General features: G+C 33.5%; 1 protein-coding gene across 2 annotated transcripts in view; it reads left to right on the top strand.

Moving 5' to 3' along the window:
• slc1a7b (solute carrier family 1 member 7b) overlaps positions 1 to 18,772 on the top strand; it is an 81,357-nt gene that overhangs the window by 51,939 nt on the left and 10,646 nt on the right. For both annotated transcript variants that reach the window (XM_051096997.1, XM_051096996.1), the window contains 6 exons: positions 1,936 to 2,151; positions 8,389 to 8,431; positions 10,256 to 10,490; positions 10,595 to 10,694; positions 12,087 to 12,320; positions 13,737 to 13,931. In XM_051096997.1, the coding sequence (XP_050952954.1) occupies positions 1,936 to 2,151; positions 8,389 to 8,431; positions 10,256 to 10,490; positions 10,595 to 10,694; positions 12,087 to 12,320; positions 13,737 to 13,931 (1,023 nt within the window). The remainder of the gene's footprint in view (positions 1 to 1,935; positions 2,152 to 8,388; positions 8,432 to 10,255; positions 10,491 to 10,594; positions 10,695 to 12,086; positions 12,321 to 13,736; positions 13,932 to 18,772) is intronic.

Raw genomic sequence — 18,772 nt, 5'->3', positions numbered from 1 at the left:
GATTTACGAACCCGCTCCGAAGTTCTGATCTGAATAAAAATATTAACGAACCCACTCGAATTTCCGATTTGAATTAAAAGATTTACAAACACGCTCCGAAGTTCCAAACTAAATCAAATGATTTGCCAAAACATTTCAAAGGTCTGAGTTTAATCAAAAGATTCACAAACCCACTCCGAAGGTTCCAAACTAAATCAAGTGATTCGCAAACATGCTCTGAAGTTCTGATCTGAATTAAATGATTTACGAACCCGTTCTGAAGTTCCCATCGAAATCAAATGATTCGCAAACCCACTCCGAAGTTCCGATCTGAATCACAAGATGAACACGCTCCGAAGTTCCAAACTAAATCAAATGATTCATGAACACTCTCCAAAGTTTTGATCTGAATCAAATGATTCAGGAGCCCACTCCAAAATTCCAAACTAAATCAAATGATTTGCAAACATACTCCGAAGTTCAGATTTGAATAAAATGATTCACAAATCCATTCCAAAGTTTCCAGTCTGATCTAAATCAAATGATTCGTGATAAGCACTCCCAAGTCCCGATGTAAGTCAAGTGATTCGCGATAGGTGCTTTTGAAGTCCCGATCTGAATCAAATGATTCACGTTCCGTTTGGAGCAGTTAATGACATTAACTGAAACAAGCGAAAAGGTATGATGTTTACAAATAAAATATCCACATTTTCATCCCAAAAACAAATCTACGAACATATTAAGGTGAGGTAATAAGTTTAACGTTACTGCTAGTGAAACACTCTATTAATATGAGGAGCTGCACTTTAAAAAACATGTTAGATGGAAACATTGTGCATTATGATTGAGTTTGTAGCTTAATTCACTATGTTTTAAATAATTTGACCACTGCAATTCAGTTGGTGACTTTTAATAGGAAATCAGTTGAAAGCATCCAGTCATCTCATACCTTTGAAGTAAATGTTATTTAGCAGTATATTGTAATACATATTTAAGAAATTAATGTTGTATCTGATTGTATTAGTCTATATAGAGTGAAAGTAAATGAGAGAAGCAAATCAACACATCTGTATGACATTAAACTATTGACTTATGATACTACTTTTAGTAATTGTAAACAATGCAGTTTCCTTTCCAATTTATCAATTTATCCTAAAATGAAACAACTGAGAACTCAGTGAATTTTCCTTAAGTTTGAAAGAGCATTGTCATACAAAATGCAGTTGCTAGGTTTGTTCTTACTAGCCCTAGTCAAAGGATTTATGATATATATAATTATTAAGGAGAGACCGGAATACCAATTTCATTTTCTCCTCACAGATCAACATCCACATCTGTAACTGTACATATCAAAACGTTACTGTACTCATAATCATTTTATTTGAAAAAAGAAGCCATCCAGTGCAGGAAAAGCAAATCATGTGATTGTGAAAAGGCACTATTTTTCTGCAGTTATTAATATGTAATCTGTGGCTGATAGAACAGCTGTTTAGAGGGCACCTTCTCTCTCTCTCACGTTAATCTGGCAGCTTTTGTGTGGATGATTGACTGACTGACTGCTTGTGTTGTAGTGAGATTTAGCTGTGTGCCCAGAGAGATGAGCACATGTGGACAGCAACGTTGGGCTTTTTATAGGTGCCAGAAGTACAGTTTAAAGGCCTTGAGAGGTCAAATTATATTGTGTTCAGCTACAAAATAACATCAGAATGTGCATATATATACATATATATACATATATATATATATATATATATATGAGAAATTAATACTTTTATTTACCAAGGATGCATTAAATTGATCAAAAGTGACACTAAGGACATTTATAATAAAGAAAAATACAGGACACATTGTAATGTATGAAAAAACATATATATGTATTGTTTTGATGCTTGAAAACCCCTTTCGTCTTTGACCTGTATCTAACATATGAACATGTCTCTGTCTGCTCTCCGTCAGTCTGATGTCAGGTCTGGCTGCGTTGGATGCAAAGTGCTCCAGTCGGCTGGGTCTCATCACCGTCTCTTACTACCTGTGGACCACATTTCTGGCCGTGGTGGTGGGAATCGTCATGGTGTTGATCATCCATCCAGGCGGAATGGCACAGAAAGAGGACTCAGAGGACAGCGGGAAACCCATCATGAGCTCCGCCGACGCTCTCCTAGATCTCATACGGTCAGATGGTCTTTATTGTCCCCTTTGAAAACATAGAGAGAAAAACAGAGACACTAGTAAACTAAAGGGATAGTTCAGCCAAAAATGACACACTTGTGTTGCAAAAAGGGTTATTAAAGTATACGTATATATAAAGCATATATATATATATATATATATATATATATATATATATATATGACAAATATTGACACTTTGGACACAGTTTTGACAAGTTCACTTAGGGTGTACTCACTTTTGTTGCCAGCTGTTTTGACAATAATGGCTGTATGTCGAGTTATATTCAGGGGACAGTAAATATACACTGCTATACAAGCTGCACATTGACTACTCTAAAATAAAGTGTCATTTCTATAGTATTGTCCCTTGAGAAGATATACTAAAATGATTGCTGAAATGTGAGGGGTGTACTACTCACTTTTGTGAGATACTGTATATATATATATATATATATATATTATAATTGAAATTTAAAAAATTAAGTAAAACCATAAAAACAACAAATTTCACTAAATGTAAAGTGAAAAGAAATTATGAAAACAAAATCTAATTTAAAAAATGAGAAGATAGTATCCTGACAAAACTAAATTTCATTTCATTTTATTATCAAATTTCATACACAATGGTTATTAAAAATATTTCTTAAAAAAATAATCAAAACAGGTATATAAGAAAAAATGTAAAGTAATGATATATTTTTAAATAATGATAAAGTGATCTGAAGTGTCTTAAAAACAAATAAAAAATAAAAATAAATACATAAAATCAAATTTAAAATATGAACACAAGCTACTGTATAACAGCATCTCAATACAAAAACAAAACTTTTCAAACTAAAATTTTGTTTAATTGCATTCTTAAACTTCTTAAACTTTCTTTTTCTATGGATCACAATAGGAGTTTGGGAGAAGTGATGTCAATCAACACAGCTCATGATATAAAGTGTCTTTCTCATTATAAATAATACCAACCAATAAAAAACAAAATTTGACTTATGAATTACGAGTAACTACTGGGCTGGTCAGTAATAAATCGCAATGAATCATCATCACGAATACAATCTCCAGCCAAGATGATTGTGTTTAGATTGAAGGTATTGCAGTCATAATCTCACATGACCCGTAGAGAGCACTTGAGCATCTAAAATCAGCCACAAACACACGTCTAGGGCAGAACGATTGGGAAATTATTATAGAATTGAGTGTTTTGAATGTATGTCATTACATTAGAAAATAAAAATGCTCCACTAACGACAGACAAACACAATACTGACTGCCTTCAACAATGCATTCAGGATTTCAAACCAGGCAAATGTGTTTCTTTACAATAAATGTCTTTTTTCTAATCTAATGCACTGATATATTTCAAGTGTCCAAATGCATTTTGGTGCTGCTTTATGTGAGCTCAGCATCAACCAACTGGTCAATATTTGTGCCATTCATGTTAATGCACATTTGTAGCCTAAATCCACAATTAAATGCATTAAGTATATCTAGCAAATTCTTTGTGGCGAGGAAACTGTAAATGGAAAGTGAATTATTACCCCTGCTGGAAGCAAATGCAGCCATTATTTCTGCCTCCAGGATGCTGCGTAACTAAAATCAGCTGTTTCATAACTCAAATTACAATTCATCAGCCAAAGGTCATTTTATTAGAAATATAATTGTTGTTTGCATGGTCAAAGCCATTTAAAAGCCCTTAATATGGTCAGAAGCCTCATGTGGTCTGAAGGGAGGATTATTTGGTTAAATCAATTTGGAATTTTCAATCAGAAATTGCTAGCAATTTAAAAAATAATTACAATTTTTTTTTCTTTTAAAATGTATGCCAATGAAATTACATTTTAATCCAATTAATTTCATTAAAATTTAATTTCATTATAATTTAATTAAAATTTAAAGTAAAATAAATTTCTATAACACATTTCAAACACAATGGTAATTCAAAGTGCTTTGCATAAAAAGATGCATTTTAAAAATCATAAATATAGACCAGTGAGTTCATTAGACCAAAGCATAATAGCATCACCTGCTATCCCTCACTCTCTCTAATAGCTTTAAAATGAGCCCATATTGCACAGAGAATATGTGTGTTGACTGAAAACATTAGCACGTGCATTAATGAAGCTGTTTGACTGATAGCAGAGAATGAGTCAAGCCACCAGAAAATGAGATATTGAGCTCGCTCAGAGATACCGATATTCAATAGCAGATTAATTGCAGGTTACTTGGCAAACAAAACGTTTGGGTGTTTGCAAACAAAACACTCAATGAGGAGGATGTGACCAGCACTGACACAGAACATAACACTGAAAGTCTTGACGTGGACTAACAGAGTGTAATCTCTAGTGATAAGCAATTAAATATTGTAAATATACAACCTTAAGGTCATGTCAAAATTATGTTTGGGAGATGAGAACATATGAATTTTGTAATTATTAATGAACTGGTGCAGTATTGATCATTTAGTGTAGTTGGTACATATTTTGTGCACTAATGATGAAGCTTGCCATAAACACTACTTACTCATTTTAATGGCTAGAGAAGCATAAAAATGTAAAATGTGTTAAGTGTGTTATGTGTTATCTGGCATGCACATGTTGGTCTTTATATTGTTGCACTGAAAAGGCAAAACAAAGAAAAAAAACCTGCATGCTGAAGGATTATGTGTAATTTTAGACAGATGTATTTACATTGTGACTGTGCCCCAGATGCAATCAACAGGAACCTTTTCTGTAAAGGTGTAAGCCAAATGTCCATACAGTGAAACAATCCATACCCAGGATGGATCATGCTTCCTGCCTATTGTAAGGCCTCCAGTAGGAGGTCCTGACAGTATCTGTCTTTTGTTTGTTCGCCATTGTTTTAAGGTATAAAGTCTGGTCACACAGACAGTACCTCGGGTTAAGATCTAGAAGACGGCTATGCTACACGATTTTCTTCAATAAACTCTTTTCCCCTGAACTTTAGTCAGGCTTACTTATTTTATGTATTAGAGAAATCTAATACATATGGCGAGCCACCCAAACCACTGGTCAGCCAAATACAGCAAAATCTAACAGTGCACAAAAAAACTCTTTCACTAATGCACAGAATGAATGAACATAAATGCAAAATGTGTTCTGCATATAAAATCAAATCCATTAAATGCACAGAATAAACAGACAATAACAGATGCATAAGAGAAATAAGAACTTGCATGCAAAAATTAACGTACAAACACACAAACAGATGCAAAATGCATAAGCAAGCTATTTTCCATTGAGAAATAAAAACTTGCATGCAAAAAAAATAATGCACAAACACAAAAACAGATGCACAATGCACAAGTAATGCTATTTTCCTTTGAGAAGTAAGAACTTGCATGTGTAAAAAAATAATAATAATGAACAAACACACAAACAGATGCAAAATGCATAAGCAAAGCTATTTTTTCACTGAGAAATAACAACTTCAATGCACAAAAAAGTGAATGCACGAATACAAAAAGATGCATAATGCACAAGCAACGCTGTTTTCCATTCAGAAATGACTTGCATGCACAAAAAAACCCTAATGCATGAACACACAAACAGATGCAAAATGCATAAGCAAAGCTATTTTTCACAGAGAAATAAGAACTTAAATGCACAAAAAACTAATGCATGAACACAAAAACAGATGCATAATGCACAAGCAATGCAATTTTCCATTGAGAAATAAGAACTCGCATGCGCAAAAAAACTAATGCATGAACACACAAAAACAGATGCAAAATGCATAAGCAAAGCTAGTTTTTTTTTGCAGAGAAATAAGAACTTAAATGCACAAAAAACTAATGCATGAATACAAAAACAGATGCAAAATGCATAAGCAACACTATTTTCCATTGAGAAATAAGAACTTGCATGCAAAAAAAAATGCACAAACACAAAAACAGATGCATAATGCACAAGTAATTCTATTTTCCTTTAAGAAATAAGAACTTGCATGTGTAAAAAAAGAGTAATAATGAACAACCACACAAACAGATGCAAAATGCATAAGCAAAGCTATTTTTTCACTGAGAAATAAGAACTTAAATGCACAAAAAAACTAATGCACAAATACAAAAACAGATGAAAAATGCACAAGCAACACTATTTTCCATTGAGAAATAAGAACTTGCATGCAAAAAAAATATACACAAACAGATGGAAAATGCATAAGCAACGCTATTTTTTTACTGAGAAATAAGAACTTAAATGCACAAAAAAACTAATGCACAAACACAAAAACGGATGCATAATGCACAAGCAACACTATTTTCCATTGAGAAATAAGAACTAGCATTAAAAAATGATGCAAAAACATAAACAGATGTATAATGCACAAGCAATGCTATTTTCCATTGAGAAATAAGTACTTGCATGTGCAAAAAAAAAAAAAAAACGAATCCACAAATACATGCAGATGCAAAATGCATAAACAAGCTATTTTTCATTAAGAAATAAGAATTTAAATGCACAAAAAATCTAATGCATGAACACAATCATGCATAATGCACAAACAATACTATTTTCCATTGAGAAAAAGGAACTTGCATACAAAAATTATTAATTAATGCACAAACACACAAACAGATGCATAATGCATAAGCAAAGCTATTTTCCATTGAGAAATAAGAACTTCCAAACAAAACAAACAGATGCAAAATGCAAAATAGCTATTTTCCAGTAAAATATTTTTGAAATCCATTGCGGCTGTGCACTATAGGTAGCTAGATGACACATCTACACACGTAGATGTGTGCTATGTTAAGAGTCCTGGAGTATGGAACTGTGAGTTCGGTATTAACATTTTATTTAAATTCCATTAAAGCATAAGAGGAAAAACGCATTGGGTTCGGTTACTTTCCTGCAACAATATCAGCGCTTTATGTGAAAAGACCACACAGACCAGGCCAGGTTTATTTTTGTAGACCTAAACCCACAGCACATTTGCATCATATTTTATTATGATGGCATCTGCCTGCAGGAAACTCGACCACCTATTAACAGAGAACATTGTCTTGATGTGAACAGTGTGCTGGGATCATACAGCACATCTGGTGCGGCTCCAGCGGCTCTCACATGCACAGATTGTGTTTGGATGCTAATTGATGAATCTCTTTCTTTTCATACAGCAAAATATCACTATACTACATAGTATAAATCCAGGGAGATCTCATTAGTTTCATAGGTATCTAATTAATACATCTAAAGTATACGTATATACTCATTTATTTGCTTTGTGTATCTGTGTGTGTTTTTAATCAAGGTTCTTATGACTACTGCATGTTTTTAAAATCACAAATCAAGTGTATTTTGAATCTCATTTATTATAAAAGGAAATTAAATCTATGAAATCTAAGAATCTGTAAACATTGCATGTCTAAAAGTATAGAATTTAAACACTACTAAACACACCTTTCTTCAGAAAAAATCATATGTGCTTCTACAATCATCACAGACTGGGGCATTGGAGACGTTCGTAGTGCATTATTAAAAGTTTTTTCTTGTACTCACTGTGCATGTTCAACACTTGCTTGCGGGGTCTGTATCTTGAAGATCTGAAACAGATCTGAAAGAATTACAACTTCAATCCTCAAAAAACAAACACCCTCAAAAATAGATTAAAAATAGATTTTTTTATTTCAGTTTTGTGATGAAAATGCTTTAAAAAAGGAAAACACATTTTTGATATTATGTATTTTATATTTAAATATATAAATATTCAATATTAAATCAAATGAAATATTTTTATGTATTAAATATTTAATATAAAAGTGCACCAACATTATTCCATACAATCTGATACATAATTGGTTTCATGAATACATGATTATTTGTGAATAGGATGCCGTTATTTCCACTGAAGTACCTCACCAAACTGCCACAAGATTGAATTCACCCCATAATGAATAATTTATATATATATATTTTTTTTTTTTTTTTTTGTCCATCTTTGACAATGTCAACATCCTTCAACAGCAGAAAATGTATTTTTCATTAAGTATTCCCAACCTTCCTGTATTTTTTCTCTTATTGATGAGGTTGTTTTCTGGCATAATGACAAAAATGATTAAAAAAAAACTACTCACTAAGAAACTGGCAAGGACAATTTTATGAATGTTTCTGTAAGTTTTCAAGGAAAATCCCATTGAAAGTATTCAGTGCAGTTCAATGCTACTGTATCCGTGCATATAACTGTGATTTTTTTTTTGTGTGTTTCCAAACAGAAACATGTTTCCAGCCAACCTCGTTCAAGCCACTTTTCAACAGGTAAGACTTTACAGATATTTACAGAAATTACAGTACATGCAAGGAAAAATGGTTAATGAAGCACTGAATTAATGCATATGAAAAACATTAATGCAAAACCGAAGGATTTACATTGACTTTTTAAATAACTGAACAGTCCAGAGTCATTTATTATTGTGTTTTTCCTAAAACATTAAGTTGGTTTCAAATATTTGTATGAACAACTGCTGGTCAAGTATCTTGCTTATGCTTAGAGTGTCTAGAAAGAACTTTGTTGAAACAGAAATAACTTAATTTCTATGGATTTATACAAAATGAATCACTTGCAACATCTGAAATAACTATGTCATGGTATATAATGCTGTGTTTTACCATTTAAGACACAGCAACTAATCTGCTTATGGATCATGTTTATTACTTTAGTCAGATTTTTTTGAGACTTTGTTACATTTGATCTTTTTATTTAATGATGTGTTTAGAAACACTTTTTTTTTTAAAGGAATAATTCATCCAAAATATTTTCTGAAACTCACCCTCAGGCCATCCAAGATGTAGATGAGCTTGTTTCTTCATCAGAATGGATCCATTGCAGTGAATGGGTGTCGTCAGAATGAGAGTCCAAACAACTGATAAAAACATTGTAATAATATATATATTCACAAGTAATCCACAACACTCCAGTCTTGTGAAGGGATGTTACATTTGTTTGTAAGAAACAAATCCATTATTTAGACATTTTAAACTTAAAACCATTGCTTCTGGCCAAAATATGAGTCTATAATCCATAATAACGCTTCCTCCAGTGAAAAAGTCCATCTCCTGTTGTCCTCTCACATCAAAATCCAGAGACATATTTGTTTAGAACTGGCTTGTAAATGGTGCTTAATCTGTGCATATTTCTCTCCTGATTCAGATCAGATAACTTTTTCATTGAAGAAAATATTATGTATAGAGACGTATTAATGATGGATTTGTTTCATATAAACATGCAGCTTTTGGATTCACAAGACATGAACTGATGGACTGGAGTGGTGTGGATTGCTTGTGGATTACTGTGATGTTTGTATCAGTTATTTGCACTCTCATTCTGATGGCACCCATTCACTGCAGAGGATCCAATGGTGAGTAAGTGATGTAATGTTACATTTCTCCAAATCTGATGAAGAAACAAACTCATCTACATCTTGGATGGCCTAAATGTGAGTAAAGTATAAGCAAATTTTCAAGAAAGTATGTTTTTTGAGGAAAACGTTTCAGGATTCTTCTCCATATAATGGACTTTAATGGTGCCCCTGAGTTTGAACTTCCAAAATGCCGTTAAATGCAGCTTTAAAGGGCTCTAAATGATCCCAGCCAAAGAAGAAGGGTCTTATCTAGCGAAATGAACTGTTATTTTCTAAAAAAAATAATAAATTGACAATTTATATACTTTTTAACCTCAAATGCTGGCCTTGTCTAGCTCTGCGATGCACATGCAAACTCTGTGTAATCCGGGTCAATACAGTTAGGGGATGTCAAAAAACTGCAAAACTTCAAAATCGTCCTACACTGCAGCAGAAGTACAGACCCACATGCAAAGAAAGTCAAACGCCCTTTACAAAAAAAGGTAAAACAGCGATGTAGGATGATTTTAAAGTTGGAGAAGAAAATAAGGTGGGAGTTAATGAAAAGTCGCATTTACACACCTAAAAATAACAATGCATGAGCGCTTGAAATGTAAACAAGAATTAGCAGGTTGGTTATTTTGCAATTACTGACTAAATGCATTTGGTGGAGCTGTGAGAGGAGTGCTTGAGAAACTGAAGTAAAATAAAAAGAGATTAATTGTGTGTTTCTTCTCTTTAGTATCGTACCAACAGTGTTCCCATAATGAAGACCCCAAAATCGACAGTGGCCGCCAGTCTGACAGAGACCACCACTCGGCGCGCTCTCATCTACGGGATTCAGGATGATAACGGGACGGACATCCAGAACTTCCAGCTGGATCTGACGCCACCTCCTGATGTGGTGATGCGGACGCTTCCTGGCACCAGCGAGGGCATGAACGTCTTGGGGATCGTCATTTTCTCTGCCACCATGGGTGAGAACACTGGCACAGAGACAACAAATGACATTTGGCAATAAATGTGTTAATGTTTTCATATCATATCTCACATTTGTATATCGCTGCTTATTTTTGCGAAGGTATAATGTTGGGCAGGATGGGTCCAAATGGCAGCGCTCTGGTGAACTTCTGCCAAAGTCTCAATGAAGCGGTGCTGAAAATAGTCGCTATTGTCATCTGGTAAGAGTATTATTTTTATATATACACTGCCGGTCAAAAGTTTGGGATTAGTACGATTTTTAATGTACTTCAAATAAGTTTGTAATCCTCATCAAGGTTGCGTTTATTTGATCAAAAATACAGAAAAAATGTTATATTGTGAAATATTATTCTGATGTAAAACAACGTTCTTCTATTTTAATGTACATTAAAAATCTAATTTATTTTTGGTGATCAAAGCTGAATTTTTCACCATCATTACTCCAGTATTCAGTGTCACATGATCCTTCAGAAATCATTCTAATATACTGATTTATTATCAGTGCTGTTAACAGTTGTGTTGCTTAATATTTTTTTGGAACCTGTGATACTTTTTTTTAGGATTCTCTGATGAATGTAAAGTTAAAAAGAACAGCATTTATTTAAAATAGAAATCTTTTCTAACAATATACACTACTGTTCAAAAGTTTGGGGTCAGTACATTTTTTTTATTCTTTCTTTTTTTGAAAGAAATTAATATTTTTATTCACCAAGGATGTGTTCAATTAATGAAAAGTGACAGCATAGATTTACATTGTTAGAAAAGATTTAGATTTTGAGTAAATGCTGTTCTTTTTAACTTGTTATTCATCAAAGAATCCTGAAAAAAAGAATCACAGGTTCCAAAAAATATTTGGCAGCACAACTGTTTCCAACATTGATAATTCTAATAATAAATCACCATATTAGAATGATTTCTGAAGGATCATGTGACACTTGTCACTGGAGTAACAGCTTGAAAATTCAGGTTTGCATCACAGGAATAAATTATATTATTAATAATAATTAATTACTAAAATAAAAAAAAAAACAAAAAAAAAAACATTTTTTATATTGTAATAACATTTTGCAGTATTATTGTTTTTTTTTAATGTATTTTTTGATTAAATAAATGCAGTCTTGATGAGCATAAGAGACCTCTTTAAAAAAAAAACGTTACAAATCTTACTGATCCCAAACTTTTGAGCGCTAGTGTGTGTGTGTGTATATATATATATATATATATATATAATGAATATATGTATTTTTATAATAAAAAGAAGTCATTTATTTATTGAGCTCATTTCTAAAATATTATCTACTTAACCCTCTGACATATTAAATAAGTCTGACATATTAAATAATTGTCAGACATTTTCAAATATATTTAATATTTTTCTTTTTAGATTTTAGCTTTTATTTAAATATTGAACCATATGAAAATAGTATGAAATATTGAGAATATGGAGTACTTTTGGAGAAATATGAGAAATTGAAACATTTTTAACCTCAGAAATTTGTGAATCAAATATGATACAAAAGGCTTTAAATGATTAAGCAATAAAGTATGAGAGGATATTTTGTGAATATAGTTACAGCTAGTTTACTGTGCAGGTATTTCCCGTTCGGCATCGTTTTTCTGGTGGCCGGTAAGATCCTGGAGATGAGCGACCCATCTGCGATGGGAAAAAAGCTGGGCTTTTACGCCATCACAGTGGTTATGGGCCTCATTCTGCACGGCCTCTTCATCCTGCCCAGCATGTACTTCTTCATCACCAAGAAGAGTCCGATCGTCTACATCCGAGGAATCCTGCAAGCCCTGCTCATCTCACTGGCCACGTCCTCCAGGTACAACACACACAAACACCAGCTTAAACACACAAAACAATCATTTTCATCCTGTTAGTCTTTTGCAAAATCCCTTTAACTAACAAAAGATACATGATGACATCCCCCTCCAAAAAGTGAGATGATTGCTGGTGCTAAAAGCAGAAATGTTAGTATTAGCAACAAATCTGATGAATTCTCTGGAGTTTTGTTTTATTTCCTGGATTGATTGATAATATCAAAATTTTAGAAGATATATATACACACACAAACAATAACATTTAAAAGCTGAAGATTTTTTAATGCTTTTGAAATAGGTCTCAGTAAGGCTGCATTTATTTGATCAAAAAAAATACAGTAAAAACAGTACAATTGTGAAATATTATTGTAATTTAAAGTAACTATTTTCTATTGTAATATATATATAAAAAAATGTAATTTATTCCTGTGATCAAAGCTGAATTTTCAGTATCATTACTCCAGTCTTCAGTGTGACATGATCCTTCAGAAATCACTCTAATATGATGATTTGCTGTTTAAAAAACATTTCTGATTATTATGCTGTTGTTTTCTTTTTTTTTTAAATCATATTTTTGATGAAATTGTGATACAATTTTGTTCAGGATTCTTTGATGAATAGAAGGTTCAAAAGAACAGCATCTATTTGAAATAACGATTTTAAATTGAAAAATTAAATTAGAATAGTAACTTCTGTTACTTTTGATCATGAAATCAATTTTGAAAAAAACTTTGAATGGTTGTGTGAATAATAAGAACTTCAGCCCATTATTTCCTTCCCGCTTAATTTCTTGTCTTTGTGCAAATAACCAAGCTAGACTTAAGAGAAGTATGTCTTTGAATTACAACACAACATTTATCTTATTTTCCAGTCATAATGACTCATAAACAACATGTTTTCTCCCATCCCTTGGTTCCTGTCACAGGAAAATACATTATGAAGAGAGAAAGGGAAAACATCATAAATATTGCAGAAGCTCTCATCCACATGAGAAATTTCATCTTACCCTTTTTTCAAAGTCACTCTGCCAGTGGCTATAGTTTATGTTACATCCACTTAAAAGAAAAATGCAGACACACACACAAACACACACACACACACCATCTGTAACTATGACACTTTAAAATACCTACGGTCACTGAGATCTCCATTAACATTTTCTACACTGATCAAGGTGATACATATGTGGATTTTCTCACAAGGGATTTAAATATAGGAAAATGTGTTATAGATTCTATTAGTATTCTAGAAATAATATAGAATAAACAAACATGCAAGTGGTAGAAGAAATGTACAAGGTTTGAATATGATGAGAAATGTTCATATTGAGATTTTGGACTTTTTGATTGCAGGCTTTGGTTTTCGGTAAAACTGAGACAGGTTGAGATGTTTTATCACGAGACCATTTTCATTTGCAGTTCTGCTACTCTGCCTATCACCTTCAAGTGCCTGCTGGAGAACAACCACATAGACCGGCGAATCATACGCTTCGTGCTGCCCGTCGGAGCTACTATCAATATGGACGGCACTGCGCTGTATGAGGCTGTGGCTGCCATTTTTATCGCCCAGGTCAATAACTATGAGCTCGACTTCGGCCAAATCATCACCATCAGGTACAAAACGTGTCTTAATGATTAAGTTTGAAAATGCAAGCAATTTAAGTTGGTGAAAACATGTGAATCAAATGATTCACAGATATGCAAAGTTCCAATCTAAATCAAAGTCCCGATTTAAATCAAATGATTGGCAGTACACAATCCCAGTTGTAGCACCTCAGTAGTGCTACAATAGTAGCAATAGTTTAACTGATTTGGAGTTCAACCAAATCAAAGTTATAATTCAGTTTAACTCATCACTATGTACTTTTGAATCAACTGGAGCGGTTCCAGCATAAATGACTTACTCAACTGATTCAGTTCACCTGTTCCTCTTTTCGCGTTTTCAGCCATGTTTACAAGACATTGTCAGTAATACTACTGGCTTAGCTCGCTAGTTTTATGTTTGATTAGGCTTTTTTGAACTAGTTTTATTAACTGAAATAAGCGGAAAAAAAAAAAATTTGTTTTTTGAATTGCATGAATTTTGCGTGAAAAAATATTTAAGATATATTAAAAATTAAACACTTATTTCATAGATACAGTATCTTTCAATAATTCAAGTCAAATTCAAGTACTTCAAGCACTTTAAACACCTTGTATGCATGTATATGTATGTTTAAAACAAAACAAAATGAACAAAAACTATAAAACAATTACAGCGTAGGCTAAAATTAAAACTAAAGCTAAATAATACAAATTAAATAAATATTAATAATATAATATAATATAAAAATATATGCATTTACAAATATATAATGTAAGTTAATTACACAATAATATAATAACTGTAATAGTATCTTATTACATTTTTATTTTATTTTTTATTAGAAAAAATAAAACTGGTATTAGAAATTTACCTTTGTTTGAATCATCCATCGATGAGATCCAGCTAACTAGCAAATTCTGGATTCACAGTATTTTGCGCATGCAGATCTTCATGATCCAGACACTGAACAAGGCCTGAAAGATGCTTTAATCCAGCTGCATGATTCGCACAAGAGCATTATGTAATAGCAATCCATCATTTATGAAATTACAATATGTAAGAGAATAAGTAACAAATTTCTTAATATAATAACAATGCAAATTGTTTACCAGTTCGAAGCTTTTTCTACATGTTGAAGTGACCCTATTAAAGAAGGAAATAGGTTATATTGCTTCAATTTAATTAATATTAATTTTATTTAATTAATATTTATATATTATACTTTATATATACATGCATTTTTATGGATCAATTTATTTTATATGCAATTAATTTTTTTTGAAGATTTTAAGAATTTGCAAATATAAAAGCAATATAATGCATGGGAAATATTTAACCTATACCTACAATCTATAAAAATATTCCCCTATGTATATCTCCATAACAGTATTGTGCGCAGTCTGAACTATAAACACATGTTGTTGATATACACATGAAAAGAACTCAAGAGCTCTTAAGATCCATCTTTGCATTGATGGATCTAAATATACGTGCTACAGAAGCATCTCATGACCTTAATGGAAACATTTTCATTCTAAACAAAAGAAAAATGTTTCTGCTATGCCTTTGCATAAACTATAATATAATAATCCAGTGGTTGTAGGTGTTATAATATTTTAGTGTTTTCAGACCCATAATGACTGAAATGACATCTTTCCTCATTTCACACTTGCATGCAGTGTGTGTTTATTTTGGCGCCTGTATTAACAGGTTAAAGTATTGTTTAAGCAGAATGCAAAGGCATAGCAGAGTTTTGGTGACTATTTCGGCTGAAATCAGCAAAAAACATGTTGAAAGTGCATTACAAGATAGAAACACATCAAGAAGCAATATATACTTTTGAAGTGAACTACTCACCCATTGTTTGTCAAGCTTGATGCAAGTTCTCTGCAAAAGTGCGGTGTGTGAAAAGCTCACATTATGCCTTCACTGGATCTGCTCAAGAAAAGTAAAAGGTAAAAATACAATATAATTGCTGAACCATTCTGAAATTTTGACTTGCTATTCTTTCTCAAATCATTCACTGTATATTTCCTCCATCCATGTGCATGCATACACATGCTCATGTGGGGTGTGTTTATGCATGCAAAAGACATCCGCCGCTGCACAGATGTGGTGATGTGTGCCTGACAGAACTATCATTCATCAGATTATTTGGCATGCAGCGCAAAGCTTTGCTGTCCTCAGGTCTGGAACGCCACAGGGTCGTAAATGTTCCTGTCACCCCGTCTGGACTAAAAGGAACATCAAGCGCATAAATCAAAGTGACTCTGCACACCTATGCAGTGCAATAACAACATGCATTTATTGTGGTGATTATATTAACACGCTTAGCATACATAAACAATGCAAATGCAGCATGCATTTATTAAAGTGCTTTTTTTGACACGTCACAGAATTCGCATTGCACAGATAAGCAGTGCAATAGCAGCATGCATTTATTGCAACACCTACTGTACATTAACAGCTTACAGAATTGACTTTGCACACTTATGCAGTGCAAAAACAGCACGCATTTATTGCGGTGCTTATATTAACACACTTAGCTCACTTAAGCAGTGCAACAGCAGCATGCATTTATTTGCGACACCTATATTAACAGGTTGCTGAATCAACTCTGCACACTTACGCTGCATTTATGCATTTATCGTAGTGCTCATTAACAGGTTTACTCAGCACACATGCATTGCGATAGCAGCATGCATTTATTGTGACACATATAACAAGTTACAGAATTGACTGCACACGTACGTAGTTCAATACCAGCATGCCTTGACTGCATTGCTTATATTAACAGGTTACAAAAATTAATTCAGCTCACGTAAGCAATGCAATAGCAGCATGCATTTATTAAAGTACTTTCGAAGTGCATACTTCAGAGTTCACTATGTGATTGTGCACTTCATCACAGAGTGATGCGACGACCTCACAATTTTGCGAATGGAAGGTCAGATAGTGAAATGGAGGGTATAGAGATATAGACAGGGATAGAGAGCCGGAGAGCATCTGGGTAGTGCTGTTACAGGGATCAACGCGGCTGTCACATGGCTGTCTTACCGTAGGATTATTATGCAATTTTCAATTGTCCCTCCCCAGTCTTCCCAAAATCCATCAGCCTCTCTCTCTCTCATCTCTAGCTTTCATATGCTCTGCTTCAAGTGCTGGGGGTTGAACGAGTCTGTTTCACACCACATCTGTAAGCAGTGCAACAGCAAAATGCATTTTTTTATGTCACCTATATTAACAGATTACAGAATTCACTCAGAAAACCTAGATAGTGCAATAGCAGCATGCATTTTTTACAACACCTATATTAACCGGTTACACAATTCATTCAGCACATGTAAACAGTGCAATAGCAGCATGCATTTATTTGGGACACCTATATTAACAGTTGCAAAAATCGACTCTAACAGATCGGCACACTAACAGAATGCATTTATTCCAGTGCTCATTAACAGGTTCACTCTGCACACGTAATAGCATTGCAATAGTTACGGGTTACAGAATTGAGTCTACACATACGTAGTTCAATACCAGCATGCCTCGATTGCATTGCATATATGAAAAGGTTACAAAATTCATTCAGTACATGCAATAGCAGCATGCATCTAGTAAAGTGCTTTTTTTAAGAGGTCAAAGAATTCGCTCTGCACAGATAAGCAGTGTAATAGCAGCATGCATTTATTGCAACCCCTACATAAACAGGTTACAGAATTGAGTCTGCATACTTACGCAGTGCAATAACAGCATGCATTTATTGCAGTATTCATCAACAGGTTTACTCAGCACACATAAGCATGGCAATAGCAGCATGCATTTATTGCGACACCTATAACAGGTAGCAGAATTGAGCCTGCACATGTACGTAGTTTAATACCAGCATGCATTGATTGCATTGCTTATATCAACAGGTTACAGAATTCATTTAGCACATGTAAGTGGTGCAATAGCAGCATGCATTTATAAAAGTGCTTTTTTTTAACAGGTCACAGAGTTGACTGCACACTTATGCAGTGCAATAACAGCATACATTTATTGCGTTGCTTATATTAACACACTTTGCACACAAAAAGAGTGCAAAAGCAGCATGCATTTATTTGTGACACCTATATTAACACGTTACAGAATTGACACTGCACATTTAGAGCAATAGCAGCGTGCATTTATTGCAGTGCTTATATTAACAGGTTACAAAATTAATTCAGCACAAGTAAGCAGTGCAATAGCAGCATGCATTTATTAAAGTGCTTTTTTTTAACAGGTCACAGAATTCTTTCAGCACAGATAAGCAGTGCAACAGCAGCATGCATTTATTGTGACACCTACATTAACAGGTTACAAAATTGACTCTGCACTTACGTTGCAATAACAGCATGCATTTATTGTGGTGCTTATATTAACCGCTTAGCACACGTAAACAGTGCAAAAGCAGCATGCATTTATTGCAGTGCTCATATTAATAGGTTACAGAATTCACTTAGCACACATAAGCAGTGCAACAGAAGCATGCATTTATAGCAACACCTATTTTAACAGAGTACAAAACTGACTCTGCACACTTACGCAGTGCAATAACAGCATGCATTTACTGTGGTGCTTATATTAACACACTTAGCACATGTAAACAGTGCAAAAGCAGCATGCATTTATTAAAGTGCTTTTTTAACAGGTCACAGAATTCTTTCAGCACAGATAAGAGTGCAATAGCAGCATGCATTTATTGTGACACCTACATTAACAGGTTACAAAACTGACTCTGCACACTTACGCAGTGCAATAACAGCATGCATTTATTGTGGTACTTATATTAACACACTTAGCACACGTAAACTGTGCAAAAGCAGCATGCACTTATTGCAGTGTTCAT

This window comes from Labeo rohita, chromosome 23 (assembly GCF_022985175.1).
Source record: "Labeo rohita strain BAU-BD-2019 chromosome 23, IGBB_LRoh.1.0, whole genome shotgun sequence".
Taxonomy (NCBI): domain Eukaryota; kingdom Metazoa; phylum Chordata; class Actinopteri; order Cypriniformes; family Cyprinidae; genus Labeo; species Labeo rohita.
Note: the sequence above shows the minus strand (reverse complement) of the source record. Positions and strands in the feature narration are given on the sequence as shown.